This window comes from Sapajus apella, unplaced genomic scaffold (assembly GCF_009761245.1).
Source record: "Sapajus apella isolate SASKATOON/1434 unplaced genomic scaffold, GSC_monkey_1.0 scaffold147, whole genome shotgun sequence".
Lineage (NCBI taxonomy): Eukaryota > Metazoa > Chordata > Mammalia > Primates > Cebidae > Sapajus > Sapajus apella.
Window position 1 is genome coordinate 1,968,546 of NW_022437087.1, and position 17,001 is coordinate 1,985,546.

The 17,001-nt window shown below is 44.6% G+C and overlaps 1 protein-coding gene across 9 annotated transcripts in view; it reads right to left on the reverse strand.

Annotated features, from left to right (window-relative positions):
• LOC116541002 (stabilizer of axonemal microtubules 1-like) overlaps window positions 1-17,001 on the reverse strand; it is a 72,380-nt gene that overhangs the window by 18,254 nt on the left and 37,125 nt on the right. For 7 of the 9 annotated variants that reach the window (XR_004264685.1, XR_004264689.1, XR_004264687.1 and 4 more), the window contains one exon: window positions 1,579-1,691. The exons of 1 other annotated variant lie outside the window; for it this stretch is intronic. Coding sequence is in view for 2 of the 8 variants with exons in the window: in XM_032264830.1 (XP_032120721.1) it covers window positions 1,579-1,691 (113 nt within the window). In the remaining 6 variants the exon portion in view is untranslated. Of the gene's footprint in view, window positions 1-860; window positions 1,692-17,001 lie in introns of those variants that run through there. One more of the 9 variants, XM_032264829.1, reaches the window with a different exon arrangement.

The window sequence follows — 17,001 nt, forward strand, 5'->3', positions numbered from 1 at the left end:
AAAAAAAAAAAAAAAAAAAAAAAAAAAAAAAAAAAAAAAAAAAAGGGCTCAGAGGCAGGGAGCCAGGTGATCAGGCTCGGCTGGTCCCACCCCCACAAAAACAAAAACAGCAATTGGAAACATCTGAGTTGAGAGTTTCACAGCAAGCACAGCTGAACCTGGCTGGGACAGTCCAGCTCTGTGGGGCAGGGGCGTCTGCCATTACCAAGACACTCCACCTCTACGGAGGTATTCCGCCATCCCTGAGGCAGCCTGCTGTTGCCAAGGCAACCCGCCATTACCAAGGTAACCTGCCATTACAGAGAGAGTCCACCAATACAGAGGTGGGCTACCATTGCCGAGGATGTTCTAACTATACCCATATAAACAGGACTGCAGGGAAGTTCACACGGCAGCTGGGCGGAGCCCACAGCAACTCAGCAAAGCCTCTGCAGACAGACAATGACTAGGCTGCCTCCTTGCTGGGCAGGGCAGCACTGAAAAAAAGGCAGCAGCACAACGGAAACTCATAAATAAAGCCCTAACTTCCTGGGACAGAGCACCTGGGGAAAAAAAAGTGAGTTTGAGTTCTGCTGCAGCAGACCTAAACGTACCTGCCCAGCAGCTCTGAATGAACAACGGAGCTCACAGCTCAGCACTTGAGTTCCAATAAAGGACAGGCTGTCTCAAGCAGCTCCCTGACCCCTATATATCCAGAGTCAACTAATAAAGGAGAGATCAGATTGACATTTGGCAGGTATCCTTCTGGGACAAAGATAGCAGAAGAAGAAACTGGTAGCAACCCCTACTGTTGTGCAGCTGCTGCAGGTGATCCCCAGGCAAGCAGGGCCTGGAGTGGACCTCAGCAGTCCTACAGCAGAGGGACCAGACTGTTAGAAGGAAAACTAAGAAACAGAACTAACTTCTGTAAGGCCGGTTGCCTCGCCGGGAGGTTGGACACACCCACCCCTGCACTCAGCACCTGACTCTGCACCCAGCACCAGGCTCGGCACTCGGTACCTAGCTCTGTCGCATGGCTCCCTTGGAAGGCTCCAGCTAATGCAACCCTGGCCGGCTCACACACCAGAAAAACGGCCCAACAACCTGCCAACCAATACCGGCCCACCCCGTCTCAATCCCACTCCCCTGGACCCAACCAGAGCACGCAGCTGTTGCTCGTTCCTCCTAGCCATAAAAACCTCATGCCCCAGGAAGTCAGCGCAACTTCTCTGGCCCCCTTTCCCCAGACCAGAGAACCTCGCCCAGGAGCTGAATAAATTGGCATTTAATTTTCTTATACTGGCCTCAGTTTCTTCATTTTAAACTCGGCAATAACCCTTACAAGTGGTGCCGAAAACCTGGGAGAAGTTCAAGAGCCACCCCGGGGGGAAACTGACTCCTCTAGCATAAGCTGAACCAGGAAGCCGCCACCTCTCCGATCATCTGCAGCCATCACTCAGTAAGACTCCTATTGCCCATAACCCCATCCTCTGTTTGCTCCGATCTGAGGAGACCCTCTCCATAATCGCGGCCGCGTCATGGACTCCTCCCCGTCTCGAGCTGTGGGCCTCGTGGAGACGTCCCGGTGCCCCTGCTTACCCGTTCCAGAAGACAGGAATATTGTGGAGACGTCCCTATACTCCTGTCCTTCCCCATAAACTCCGGTAGTCGGGCGTTGAGGTCCAGGACACCATTCCTCACTCCTGACTATCCTGCAACAGAGAGGGGACTATGGGTAATCAGGAGTTCCACCTAGACCCCAAGTCGCCATTGGGATGTCTAGTCCAAAATTTACCCAAGCTGGGCCTCTCCATAAAATAGAAAAGGCTGCTTTTCCTCTCCACTGTGGCCTGGCCCAAGTATCCTCTGGACAATCAGTCCAAGTGGCCACCGGAGGGAACTTTCAATCTTGGCATTCTAACTGATTTAGACAATTTCTGTCAAAGAAATGGTAAATGGTCGGAGGTTCCCTACGTTCAAGGCCATCTGGTATCTTTGCTCCCGCCCCACCCTCTGTTCCTCATGCACCATTGCTCAGGTACTCCTGGCCAAAGAAACTCCCTCACCGCCCTCGGCCCCTCCACCATCCTCCTTCTCTTCCGACCCCAACCCGCCCGAAGAACTGTCCTTTCCACCCGCCCAACCCACAAATCCTCTGCCATATGTGGAGCCTCAACCCCCTCCAGCTCCTCCTCTTCCTGGTTCCAACCTAGCCTCTCCTGTTAGTGCTCACACCCACTCGTGCTGTGCTCCTAACAATGAAACCTCCCTCCTCTGACCTGAGAGGTTGCTGGAGCGGAGGGCGCTGTCCGAATACATGTTCCCTTTTCCCTCTCTGATCTATCAGCCATTGAGAAATGCCTAGGGTCATTTTCTACCAATCCTACAGCTTATACCAAAGAATTCCGCTACCTCACCCAGGTTTACGACCTCACCTGGCATGATACCTATGTAATTCTGTCCTCCACCCTCACTCCAGATAAGCATGACTGCATATTTACGGCGGCCTGGGCACACGCTGATCAGGTACATCTCACCAACAACCAGACGCCAGCAGGTGGGGCGGCGGTCCCTGAGGCCGACCCTAATTGGAATTATCAAACCGGTCAAGATGGCAGCTGCTGCCGGGACCAAATGCTACAGTGCCTCCTAGTGGGCATGCAAAGCACAGCCCAAAAGGTAGTTAATTATGATAAGTTAAGGGAAATAACTCACGGTCCTACTGAAAACCCAGCCACCTTCCTGGACCAATTAACTAATGCTATGATCCTTCATACCTGGCTGGACCCGGCTTCTTTACCGGGGGCTATAGTTCTAGCCACCCATTTCATCTCTCAGTCAGTGGCTGACATTAGAAAGAAACTTAAAAAGGCTGAGGAGGGTCCTCAAACTCCCATACGAGACCTGGTAAACATGGCATTTAAAGTTTTTAATGCCCAAGAGGAAAAGGCTGAGGCCACCCACCAGGCCTGTCTACAGCAAAAGGTAAGCCTCCAAACCCAAGCTCTTGTGGCAGCCCTGAGGCTGGCAGCCCACCAGGCGCCTGGTGGACGGGGTCCATTGAAACCTGCCAAGAACTCCAGAGGCATTCCACCTGGGCCCTGTTTCAAGTGTGGTCAGGAGAGACACTGGTCAGTGTTCATGTCCCCGACCACCTACCAAGCCTTGCCCGAACTCCAAGCAGCTTGGACACTGGCGCAGTGATTGCCCATCCCGGACTACAGGCCCACCCCCAACACCTCTATGTGGAGGGCAGGCCAGTCCGCAGGAAGCAATCCCATCGCTTGAACTTCTCGTCCTTCTGGATGACTGACACAGCCCAGACTCGAAGACCCCCATCACCCTTGCCAAGCCCAGGGTAATGCTGCAGGTAGTGGGTAAGTCTATTTCCTTCTTAGTGGACACGGGGGCTACCTATTCTGTATTGCCTTCCTACTCAGAACCTAGCATACCTTCCCAGGTTTCAGTCATGGGAATTGACGGCAAGCCTTCCTGTCCTTATCAAACCCATCCTTTAGCCTGTGTCCTCGAGGGACACCACTTTTTCCACTCTTTTTAAATTATAGCCTCGTGCCCAGTCCCCCTTTTAGGACAAGACATTCTCCAGACTGTGGGGGCCACTCTCCAACTCACTGGCCCCCCACGCTCAAGCCCATCATCCGCTCATCTCCTACTGCCACTCCTAACTGATGCCACATTGTGCCCTAACTCCTTGCCTCAACCCCCTCTCCCTCCTGACGTAGTCAGTCCCCTGGTATGGGATACCTCCAAGCCTGTAGTAGCCAAACATCATACTCCGGTTAAGATACTTCTCAAAAATCCTACCCACTTTCCTTCACGTCCTCAGTTCCCCATCTCGAAGACCCACTGTCAAGGCCTGAAGCCTATCATCACCCACCTGCTAGCTCAGGGACTACTTACTCCCACCAGTTCCCCTTGTAACACTCCTATCTTGCCGGTCTGAAAGCCGTCTGGCAACTACCGCCTGGTTCAGGACCTGTGCCTTATGAAAAAGGCGGTGGTACCCCTCCACCCTGTAGTCCCCAACCCGTATACACCCTAATATCAAACATTCCCTCCACTACCTCTCATTTTAAAGTTCTTGACCTCAAGGACGCCTTCTTTACCATTCCCCTTCACCCTGAGTCCTCCTTTCTCTTTGCCTTCACCTGGACTGATCCTGACACCAACCTGTCACAACAGCTTACCTGGACGGTCCTGCCTCAGGGATTCCGAGACAGCCCTCACATTTTTGGACAAGCCTTGGCAGCCAACCTTGGCTCCTGCCCCCTTCAACCCAGTCTCCTTCTCCAGTACGTGGATGACCTGTTACTTTATAGCCCCTCCCTCTCCCTATCCCAACAGCATACTGCCACTCTCCTTTAACTTCCTTGGATCTCAGGGATACCAAGTATCTCCCTCCAAAGCACGATTATCAGTCACCTCGGTGGTTTATTTGGGCATTTGCCTCACCCCCAAAACTAAAAGCCTAACAACAGATTGCCGGAAGGCACTTCTTTCACTGCAGCCCCCAGAGACTACCGACCAGATTCTTTCCTTTTTAGGATTTGTAGGATTCTTCCACCACTGGATACCTAACTTTGCCTCTCTAGCTAAACCTCTGTACATGGCAGCTAAGGACACCCCCACAGGACCCCTCTCCCATCCTGAGGTTGTAAAACAGGCTTTTAAAACCCTCCAAACTGCTCTGTTCACCACACCCCACTTCATCTGCCGGACCTCAATCGCCCCTTTTATCTGTTCACTGATGAGAAATAGGGCGTTGCTGTCGGGGTTCTAACCCAACCCCTGGGTCCTGTGTTCCACCCTGTAGCCTACTTATCGAAGCAACTTGACCGAATGGTCAGGGGGTGGCAGCCTTGCCTGTGGACCCTGGGAGCAGCAATAGAACTTACCAAGGAATCACTAAAACTTACCCTGAGCCAGCCCATCTCAGTGTTCTCTTCTCACCGGCTTACCGACCTCCTCTCCCACAAATCCCTCGCTCGCCTAGGGCCCTCTCGTCTACAGGAGTTCTACCTGTTCTTCATTGAGAATCCTCAGTCAGGCTTCACCCCACTTCCCCACTCAACCCGGCTACCCTGCTTCGTCTTCCATCCCTTCCCCCTTCCCCAGTGCGCTCCTGCCCTGAACTAATGGATGCACTTGCCAAACCTTGGGAGGGCCTACCCAACCTTCCCCTGCCTAACCCAGACCTTACTTTCTATGTGGATGGAAGTTCAGTAATAACAGCCGACGGGAGGCGAAAGGCATCCTATGCGGTAGTCACAGATTCAGCCACCCTCGAGGCATGTCGCCTGACGGAACCACATCACAAAAGGCGGAGCTCATTGCCCTACCCCCAGCTCTCACACTAGCACAGGGAAAGCAAGCAAATATCTATACTGACTCAAAATATGCTTTTCTTATTACCCATTACCACTCTGCCCTCTGGAGAGAGGGGGGATTCCTTACCACAAAAGGGTCCCCATAATCAATGCTACACAGATCTCCAACATTTTACAGGCCTTATCATTGCCCAGGGAAGTTGTAGTCATACACTGCTGAGGACACCAGGCCCAGCATGACGCCACCTCCCAGGGCAATGTGCGGGCAGATACAGCAGCAAGATCTTTAACTAATGCCAAGTTAACCCCTACCCCTGTTCTCTTCCTTCCCACAGCCACACAGCCTGTATACTCACCATCAAAAAACAGGCCCTTATACCAAAAGGAAGAACAGAATCTAATCAGGGCTGGATCTTCCTAAATAACAGAATTGCCATTCCCCAGGAACAGGCCCCTAAAATTATTGCTGAAATCCACCAATCCTTACATATAGGGCCTAAGGTCTTACACCACTTTGTACAGCCCCTCTTTTTCTCGCCAAGTCTGCAACAAACAACTGAGCAGGTACACAAGGCATGCATTGCTTGCTCTAAGGTCTCACCTCAGGGAGGCTTAAGGCCACAGTTTTCTACTCACCAAATGCGTGGCAACCTACCGGCCCAAGACTGGCAAATTGACTTCATTCATATGCCCACTCACAAAAAGCTCTGCTACATCCTAACTTTTGTAGACACCTTTTTGGGTTGGCTTGAAGCCTTCCCCACCTCCCGGGAGACAGCAGACACGGTAGCCTCCCTCCTTACTGAAGAAATCATCCCTTGCTTCGGCCTACCTGTCACCATCTAGTCGGACAACGGTCCAGCATTTACAGCCCAAGTAGTCCAGCTAGTCGCCAAGTCCCTCAACATCTCCTGGAAACTGCACATCACTTACCATCCTCAGTCGTCGGGTAAAGTTGAACGAGTTCACGGCATCCTCAAAGACCATTTGGCCAAACTTGCTATTGAGGTAAAACTCTCTTGGCCCACACTCCTACCTCTTGCCCTGGCCCAGGTCTGGGCCACCCCACGGGGACCAACGGGCCTTAGCCCCTTCGAATTGCTGTACGGCTGGCATCTCCTGGTTTCTCACAACCTTCCTGTAAACCCCTCTCCACTGGCTTCCTACCTTCCCTTCCTCTCCCTCCTCCACCACCTGTTAAGGGAACATGCAGAGCACTCCCTCCCTGTTGTTCCAGGACCAGAGGACTCCCACCCAGCGGTGCCTCTCCAACCGGGCGACAGCGTTCTCCTCCGAGAACTCAAACCAGGATCCACACAACCCAGGTGGTCGGGACCCCACATTGTCATCCTAACCACCCCCACAACAGACAAACTCCTGGGTCACACTCCGTGGTACCATATGTCCTGCCTCAAACTGGCCACCCAAAATGATCAGTGGAAATCTGAACCCCTGGGCCCACTTGCCTCTGCCTCACCCGTGGCCCCGACCCGTCGCCCCCTAACCCTTCAGAGCCTCCTCCTGACAGTCCTTCTGGTATCTCCTCTTGAGGGCAAATCATATGTTTGGCGCTTCTACATCCAGGAATCCTGGACTGAGGGCCCCATGACCAGGACCCATTAATCTTGCACAGGCAAACTGCCAAACAGGCAGCTGTTAGTCTACTGTCTCCATCCTCATCCCACACGGTAAAAGCACCGTACTTGGTTGCAATCATGGGTTTCACTTTCGGCACGGGCTGTGTTTTCTATATGACCAAAATAAGGACTACTGTCATTGGTGGACCACCACCTACATGGGGTACCCATACATCTCTTGTGTTATTCACAAGCCACATCCTCCAAGCTGTCCCAACTGCATGCTCACTCGCTTCAGCAATGGTTCCTTAGCCCTCAACATCCACGACCCCTGGCACAGCCATTGGGATGCAGGAGTGTCCGGTAAAGTCTATGAAGATTATACCTGGAGCCACCCTCAGGGAACATGGCTAACATTCCGGTCCTGTACCCGCATCGTCTCTGAAGCAATAGAACAGCTCAGTTCTGTAAGCCATACAACCCTGCAAAATGAAGCCACCCTAAATAACCAATTCAAACCCTCAGGTAGCACCTCTCAACCATTCTCTTGGTTGACTCTAGTACAGCTGGGATCCAACATGTTAAATTTAACTAAAGCCATGAATATCGCCAACTGCTTTTTATGTGCCTCTCTCAGCAACCCCCCCTTAGCTGAAGTTCCCCTCAGGTCCTGGTTCAATCTGTCACAATCATCTACGGGACCCGGCAACATCTTAATGGATATCCCCTTGTTCCAAGTACACCCGCAAAATTTCTCTGTCTGCTATGAGACAGCCAGCAGCTCCAGACCCAGCTGTAACACCACAGTAAAGGTAAAATCCTCCCTCTACGTGCTACCAGGAGAATATTTCTGGTGAAATGGAACCTTAACTAAAGTTATTAATGCCTCCTTCCTTTTCCCTTGTATGCCCGTCACCTTGGTCCCTAAGTTAGAAGTATACAAACAGGCCGAACGTCTATCCCTCCTTCCATCCTCCCCTAATTACCAACACAGACAAGCAGTCTTCCTCTCAATGGTCGTTGGTCTCTCTCTAGCATCCTCTCTGGTGGCGGCCAGGCTGGGTAGCAGCACCCTAGGCTACAGTGACACCTCAGCCACTCAACTAGAGGACAAGCTTCAGGTGGCTATCGAAGTGTCGGCCAACTCGCTCAAGCGACAAATCATGTCACTGGCCCAGGTAACTCTCCAGAACCAAAGGGTCCTTGACCTGCTGACAGCAGAAAAGGGAGGTACCTGTCTGTTTCTTCAGGAGCAATGCTGCTATTACATCAATGAAACAGGCCTTGTGGAAGAAAATGTCAACACTCTCTATTGCCTCCAAAGCATTGGCAACAAAAGCCAAAATAGACAAATGGGACCTAATCAAACTCCACAGCTTCTGCATGGCCAAAGAAACAGTCATTAGAGTGAATCGGCAACCAACAGAATGGGAAAAAATTTTGTAGTTTACCCATCTGATAAAGGGCTGATATCCAGAATTTACAAAGAAGTAAAACAGATTTACAAGAAAAAAACAAGGCCATTCAAAAGTGGGCAAAGGATATGAACAGATACTTTACAAAAGAAGACATACATGAGGCCAACAAACATATGAAAAAATGCTCAAAATCACTGATCATCAGAGAAATGCAAATCAAAACTACATTGAGATACCATCTCACGCCAGTTAGAATGGTGATCATTAAAAAATCTGGAGACAACAGATGCTGGAGAGGATGTGGAGAAATAGGAACACTTTTACACTGTTGGTGGGAGTGTAAATTAGTGCATTCATTGTGGAAGACAGTGTGGCGATTACTCAAGGAATTAGAAATAGAAATTCCATTTGACCCAGCAACCCCATTACTGGGTATATATCCAAAGGATTAGAAATCGTTCTACTATAAGGACACGTGCACACGAATGTTCATTGCAGCACTGTTTACAATAGCAAGGACCTGGAACCAACCCAAATGTCCATCGATGATAGACTGGACAGGGAAAATGTGGCACATATACACCATGGAATATTATGCAGCCATCAAAAACGATGAGTTTGTGTCCTTTGTAGGGACATGGATGAACCTGGAAACCATCATTCTCAGCAAACTGACACAAGAGCGGAAGATCAAAGAACAGAGAACCTATGTTCTCACTCATAGGCAGGTGTTGAACAATGAGAACACATGGACACAGGGAGGGGAGCACCACACACTGGGGTCTTTTGGGGGGAAATAAGGGAGGGACAGTGCAGGGTGGGGAGTTGGGGAGAGAGAGCATGGGGAGAAATGCCAAATATGGGTGATGGGGAGGAAGGCAGCAAATCACGCTGTCATGTGTGTACCTATGCAACAATCTTGCATGTCCTTCACATGTACCCCAAAACCTAAAATGCAATGAATTAAAAAAAAAAAAAAAAAAAAAAAAAAAACCTAAAATGCAATTTAAAAAAAAAAAAAAAGAATCTCAAGAGCAGCAGAAGAAAGAAGTCCCAAACAGAAAACGTGAGAGCAGTATTGAAGTCAGCGGTAGTTGGAAGAACAAGAGGTACTAACAGCCTTTTAATTTTTTAAAGACTTTTTTTAAGAGCAGTTTTAATTTCACAAGAAAATTGATCGGAAGGTATAAAGATTTCCTACATGTAAGTCATGTCACAATACATATACAGCATCCCCCATTATCAGCATCCCCCACCAGAATGGTACATTTGTTGCAATGGATGAACCTCCATTGACACTCATCATATCCCAAAGCCCATAGTTGACATTAGTGTCCACTCTGTATTGTACATTATATGGGTTCAGACAAACATGAAATGACAGGTATCCATCAGTATTCACTGCCCTAAAAATCCTCCTTGGAAATGATTTTTCATTCCTCCCCTCTTCTCCCAAACCCCTGAGAACCACTGATCTTTTTACTGTCTCCATAGTTTTGCCTTTTCCAGAATTTCATATAGTTGGAATCATACAGCATGTAGTCTTTTAAGATTGGCTTCTTTCACTTAGTAATAAGCATTCAAGGTTCCTACATATCTCTTCATATTTTGATAGCTCATCGCTTTTTTAACAATGAATAATATTCCATTGTCTGGATGTGCCACAGTTTGTCCATTTACCTACTGAAGATTATCTTGGTTGCTTCCAAGATTTTGCAAGTATGGATCAAGCTGCTATAACCATCTATGCGCAAGTGTTTTTGTGAATGTAAGTTTTCAGCTCCTCTGGGTAAATGCCATGAAAACTGCTGGATCATATGATAAGAGTATGTTTAGTTTTGTAAGAAACTATCAAACTGTTTCCCATAATGGGGCCGTACCATTTTCTATTTCCCCCCGCTTTTTTTTTTTTTGAGACAGAGTGTCACCCAGGCTGGAGTGCAGTGGTGTGATCTTGGCTCACTGAAATCTCCATCTCCTGGGTTCAAGCAATTCTCTTGCCTTAGCCTCCCAAGAAGCTGGGACAATAGGCATGTGCCACCAGATGTGGCTAATTTTTGTATTTTCAGTAGAGACGGGGTTTTGCCATGTTGGCCAAGATGGTACCAAACTCCTGGCCTCAAGCAATCCACCCACTTCAGTCCCCCCAAGTGCTAGGATTTCAAGCGTGAGCCACCGCACTTAGCCTCATTTTGTATTCCCATCAGCAATGAATGAGCAGCATTCCTGTTGCTTCACATCCTTGCCAGCATTTGCTGTTTTCAGTTCTGGATTGGGGCTTTTTTTTTTTTTTTTTTTCCAGACAGCGTTTCATTCTGTCACCCATGGTGTAATTATAACCTCCTAAGCCCAAGTGATATTTCACCTAAGGCCCCCAAGTAGCTATGTGACTTCAGGTGCATACAACCATGTTGGCTAATTTTGTCAACTTTTTATAGAGATGGGATCTTATTGTGTTGCCCAGGCTGTTCTCAACCTCCTGGGCTCAAGCAAGCTTTCCACCTCAGCCTTTCAAAGTGCTGGGATTACAGGCATGAGCCACCACATATCCACACATAGCCTGGATTTTGGCCATTCTAATAGGTGTGTAGTGGTATGTTATTGTTGTTTTAATTTGCATTTCCCTGATGACATATGATGTGGAACATCTTTTCATATGCTTATTTGTCAGCTGTATGTCTTCTTTGACAATGTATCTATTAAGATCTCTGGCTCATTCTTTAATTCGGTTGTTTTCTTATTGTTGAATTTTAAGAGCTCTTTGTAGATTGTGGGTAACATTTCTTTACCAGACAATGTCTTTGCAACTATTTTCTCCCAGTGTGTTACGTGTCTTCTTATTCTCTTGACACATAAAAAATTCTTCTTTGTGTAATTCACAGAGTAGAATTTTTTAATATTAATGAAGTCAAGTTTATTTATGGATTGTGGCTTTAATGTTGTGTCTAAAAAATCACCACTAGGGTGTGGTGGCACATACCTGTAATCTCACTACTCAGGAGGCTAAGGGAAGAAGATCACTTCAGCTTGGAAGTTCAGGGCCAGCCTGGGAAACATAGTAAGACCTCATCTCTATTTTTAAAATAATTAGTTAATTTAAAAATAAAGTCATCACCATACCAAAGGTCATCTAGATTTTTTTCCTATGTTATATTCTAGGAGGTATATCATTTGGTGTGTTACATTTAACCGTGGGATCCATTTTTAGTTCATTTTTGTGAAGGACATAAGGTCTATGTTTTAATTTATTTTTGCATGTGGATGTCCAGATGTTCCAGAACTGTGTGTTGAGAAGACAATCTGCTGCATTGCATTGCTTTTGATCATTTTTCAAAGATCAGCTGATTATATTTATGTGAATCTATTTCTGAGCTCTTCGTTCTGTTCCACTGATCTACTGTCTATTCATTTGCCAATACCATATTGTCTTGATTATACCAGTTTTAGTAAGCCTTGCTAGTGAGTAGTGTCAATCCTCCAATTTTGTTCTTCTCCTTTAATATTGTGCTGTCTGTTCTGGGTCTTTTGCTTCTCCATATAAGCTTTAAAATTACTTTGTCAATATCCAAAAAGTAACGTGCTAATAGTTTGATTAGTGTTGCATTGATTCTATCAATTAAGTAGCGAAGAACTGACATCTTGACAATATTGAGTCTTCCTATTCATGAACATGGAATATCTCTCCTTTTTTTTAGTTCTTCATTGATTTCTTTCACTAGAGTTTTGTAGTTTTCCTCATGTAAATCATGGACGTATTTTATTTGACACATAAGTATTTCATTTGGGGAGTGGTAATGTAAGTGGTATTGTTTTGTTAGTTTCAAATTCCACTTGTTCATTGATGGTATACAGGAAAGCAATTGACTTTTGTATGCTGACCTTGTATGCAACCTTGCTATAATCACTGATTGGTCCTAGTGTTTTCTTTTTGCTGTTGTTCTTGGTTCTTCGGGATTTTCCACATGGATGATCATGTCAGGGACAAAGAGTTTTATTTCTTTCTTCCCAAACTGTATACCTCTTATTTCCTTTTCCTGTCTTACTTATTACATTAGCCAAGACTTCCAGTATGATATTAAAGATGAGTGATGAGAGAGGATATCCCGTCTTATTCCTGATTTCAGAAGGAAAGCTTTGAGTATCTCACCAGTAAGCATGATGTTAAATGTAGAGTTTTTGTATATATTCTTTATCAAGTTGAGGAAGGTCTGCAATATTCCTGGTTTCCTATTTTTATCATGAATGGATGTTGGATAGTATCAAAAGCTTTTTCTGCACATGTTGATACAATTGTGAATTTTTCCTTTTTATCCTGTTGATATGATTAATTACATTTATTGATTTTCTAATACTGAACCAACCTTCAATAGCTGGGATAAATTCCACTTAGTCATGGTGTATAATTCTTTTTATAAATCGTTAGATTCAACTTGCCAATATTTTATTGAGGATTTTTACATTTCATTTCATGAGAGATTGGTCTGTAATTTTCTTTTCTTGTAATGTTTTTGTCTGCATTTGGTATTAGGGTGATGCTGGTCTCATAGAATGAGTTAGGAAATATTAACTCTGCTTCTGTCCTCTGAAAGAGATCATAGAGAATAGATATTTCTTTCTTAAATGTTTGACAGAATTAACCAGTGAACCTGTCTTGGCCTACTGCTTTCTGGTTTTGAAGATTATCAATTATTGATTCAATTTATTTAATAGAAATAAGCCTATTTGGATTGTCTGTTTCTTCTTGTGTGAGTTTTGGCAGATTGTTTCTTGCATGAATTTTGACAGATCGTATCAAGGAATTGGTCTGTTTCTTCCAGATTATCAAATTGTAGGCATACAGTTCTTCGGGGTATTCCTCTATTATCCTTTAAATGCCCATAGTATTTGTAGTGATGGCTCCCCTTTTATTTCTCATATTAGTAATTTGTGTCCTTTTTTCTTAGCTTTGCTGGAGACTTACTGAGTTTATTTATTTTTTCAAAGAACCAGTGTTGATTTAATTTATTTCCTCTATTGATTCCTTGTTTTCAATTTCACTGATTTCAGCTCTAATTATTTCTTTCTTCTTCTTACTTTGGATTTTATTTATTTAGGAGACAGGGTCTCACCCTCTTACCCAGGCTGGAGTACAGTGGTATGATCTTGGCTCACCTCAACCTCCTCCTCCCAGGTTCAAGCAATTCTAGGGCCTCCACCTCCCGAGGAGACAGGACTATAGGTATGCACCACCATGCTTGGCTAACCTTTTGTATTTTTAGTAGAGATGGGATTTTGCCATGTTTCCCAGGCTAGTCTCAAACTCCTAAGCTCAGAGAGTCTGCCCACCTCCATCTCCCAATTACAGGCATGAGCCACTGTGCCCAGGCTTTAGTTTTTTGTTGTTGCTGTTGTTTTGGTTTTTTGAGATGGAGTCTTGCCCTGTCACCCAGTCTGGAGTACAGCAGCATGATCTTGGCTTACTCTAACCTCTGCTTCCTGAGTTCAAGTGATTCTCCTGCCTCAGCCTCCCAAGTAGCTGGGACTACAGGCATGTACCATCATGCACAGCTAATTTTTATATTTTTAGCAGAGATGGGGTTTCACCATGTTGGCCAGGCTGGTCTTAAACTCCTGACCTCATATGATCCATCCGCCTCAGCCTCCCAAGGTGCTATGATTACAAGTGTGAGCCACAGCACCTGACCTACTTTTAATTTGCTCTTCTTTTCTATTTTCTTCAGGTATAAACTTAGAATACTGATTTAAGATCTGTCTTCTTTTCTAATATATGTGTTCAGTGCCTTACATTTCCCCGTAGCATTGTTTTTACTGTATCTCACAAATTTTGATAAACTGTGTTTCCATTTTCATTTGGTTTAAAACATATTTAAATTTCTCTTGAGATTTTCTGATCCACATGTAACTTAGAAATATGTTGTTTAATCTCTTTATATTTTGGGATTTTCCAGTTACCCTTCTGTTATTGATTTATAATTTAATTCCACCATGGCCTGAAAGCAGACATTGTATAATTTCTATTCTTTTAAATGTGTTCAAGTGTGTTTTATGACCGAAAATGTGGTCTATCTTGGTGAATGTTCCCTGTGAACATTGAGATGAACTGTAATCTGCCATTGTGGGATGAAGCTGTCTATAGATGTCAGCTATATCCAGTTAACTAATGGCTTTAAGTCCTTGTTGATGTTCTGCCTGCTGAATCTGTCCATTTCGGATCAAGAGATGTTGAAGTCTCCTGCTATGATAGTGGATTCATCTATTTTTCCTATACTTCTATCTGTTTTTACCTCGGGGTATTTGATTATCTGTTGATAGCATATAATCATTAATGATTATTATGTCTTCTTAGAGAATGGATCCCCCTTGTCATTCTGTAATGCCCTTCTTTATCCCTGCTAAATTTTCTTGCTTTGAAGCTGCTCTGTCTGAAATTAATATAGCTATTCCTGCTTTCTTTTGATTAGTGTTAGCATGGTATATTTTTCCTCTATTTACTTTTAATCTATATATAGCTTTATATTTAAAATGAATTTCTTATAGGCAACATAGATTTGGGTATTTTTTGATCCACTCGACAATTTCTGTCTTTTAATTGGTGATTGACCACTGACATTCAAAGTGATTATATCAATATAGTAAGATTAATATCTACCATATCTGTTACTGTGTTCTATTTGTTGTCCTTGTTTTTGTTTCTATTTTTGACTTCCACTGTTTCCATCTTTTGTGGCTTTAACTGAGCATTTCATGATTCCATTTTCTTTCCTTTCTTAGCATATCAATCAGTTATACTTCATTTTGTACTGTTTTCCCTAGGATTTGTAATATACATTTACAACCAGTTTAAGTTCACTTTTAAATAACACTCTACTGCTTCACAGGTAGTGTGAGTACCTCAAAATAACAAAATTGTCCTAATTCCTCTCTCCTGCCCCTTGTATCATTGCTATCATTCATTTCACTTGCATACAAGCATATATGAGCATTTATATAGAAAAGATATATACATAATCAAATGTATTATTGCTATTATTTTGAACAAATGATCTGTTTGATCTATTGATCAGTTTGATCTAAATTGATCTATTAGATAAATTAAGAAGAAAAATAAAAGTTTTCATTTATCTTCATTATACTTATTACAATGCTCTTCCTTTCTTACTATAGATCCAAGTTACTGACCTTTATCACTTTCCTTCTTCTCAAAAAAACTTTTAATATTTCTTTCAAGGCAGGTTTACTGGTGACTAATTCCCTCAATTTTTGTTTGAGAAAATATTTCTCCTTCACTTTTGAAGAGTAATTTCACAGAACATAGAATTCTAGGTTGGTCTTAAAACATGAAAAACAAAGGATGCCATTAAACAAGCATTATGTCACATTTGTCACTTCATGTCACATTTAGTTGGCATTGTTCTTTTCTTCCCATCCTAGAAGGAGTTGAAACTCTGAGAGTATTGGGATCTTTGAGGTCAAAGAAATAGCAATGCTCCTCTCCATTCAAGTCCTAAACCAGCCCATAAAGCAAAAGAGTTACCAGATGGAGAAGCAAAATATTAGTTTTACACTGATGAAGGACAGAATAGAAGATAAAGCTTTCATTTGTAAGCAGGCGATTCCTATTCCTGATACTGAGCCTCAGAATTAGAAGGCTTATCTACCCCATGATAGACAGTGCTGGACTACCACATAGAGGTCCTGCTCCTCTTAAGAATTCTGGCATGGTGGAAGGGTGAGAATACTTTCTCTTTGCAGGCAGCTGACTTAGTGGGGTAGGAGTTGGGCCATGAATGTTTTTCTTTCCAAAAACCTGGTTTTTATTGTTTGTTTTTGTTTTGAGACAGAGTCTCATTCTGTCGCCCAGGCTGGAGTGAAATGGTGTTATCTTGGCTCACTGCAACCTCTGCCTCCCGGGTTAAAGTGGTTCTCATACCTCAGCCTCCCAAGTAACTAGGATTACAGCTGCATGTCACCACCTCCAGCTAACTTTTTGTATGTTTAGTAGAGGTGGGGTTTCACCATGTTGGCCAGGCTGGTCATGAACTCCTGACCTCACGTGATCTACCCACCTTGGCCTCCCAAAGTGCTTGGATCAAAGGCATGAGCCGCTGCACCTGGCCCAAAAACCCAATTTTAAAATATTCTAGTATTTTTGAGTACTGGGGTCCTTGTTTTTTTTAAGATAGGCTTTTTTTTTTTTTTTTTTTTTTTTTTTTTGAGATGGGGTCTCATTCTGTTGCACAGGCTGGAGTGCAGTGGCACAATCTAGGCTCACTGCAACCTCTGTCTTCCGGGTTCAAGTAATTCTCCTGTCGCAGCCTCCTGAATAGCTGGGATTACAGGCACCCACCATCATGCCTAGCAGATTTTTGTACTTTCAGTAGAGATAGGGTCTCACCATGCTGGCCAGGCTGTTCTCGAACTCCTGCCTTGGCCTCCCAAAGTTCTGGGATTACAATCTTGAGCCACCACACCTGGCCTAAAAATAGCCTTAGGCCTACTTTCATTTTGATTTATGATATTCTTTTTATATCTTTTTATTAATAATGTAATTGCATATATAGGATTACATTAATTCCACTGTTACGTAAAATAGCTGAATGAATATGTCCTAATATAAAACACTTGTGGGTCGGATCCAAGATGGCCGTTTAGGAACAGCTCAGGATGGCAGTTCCCAGT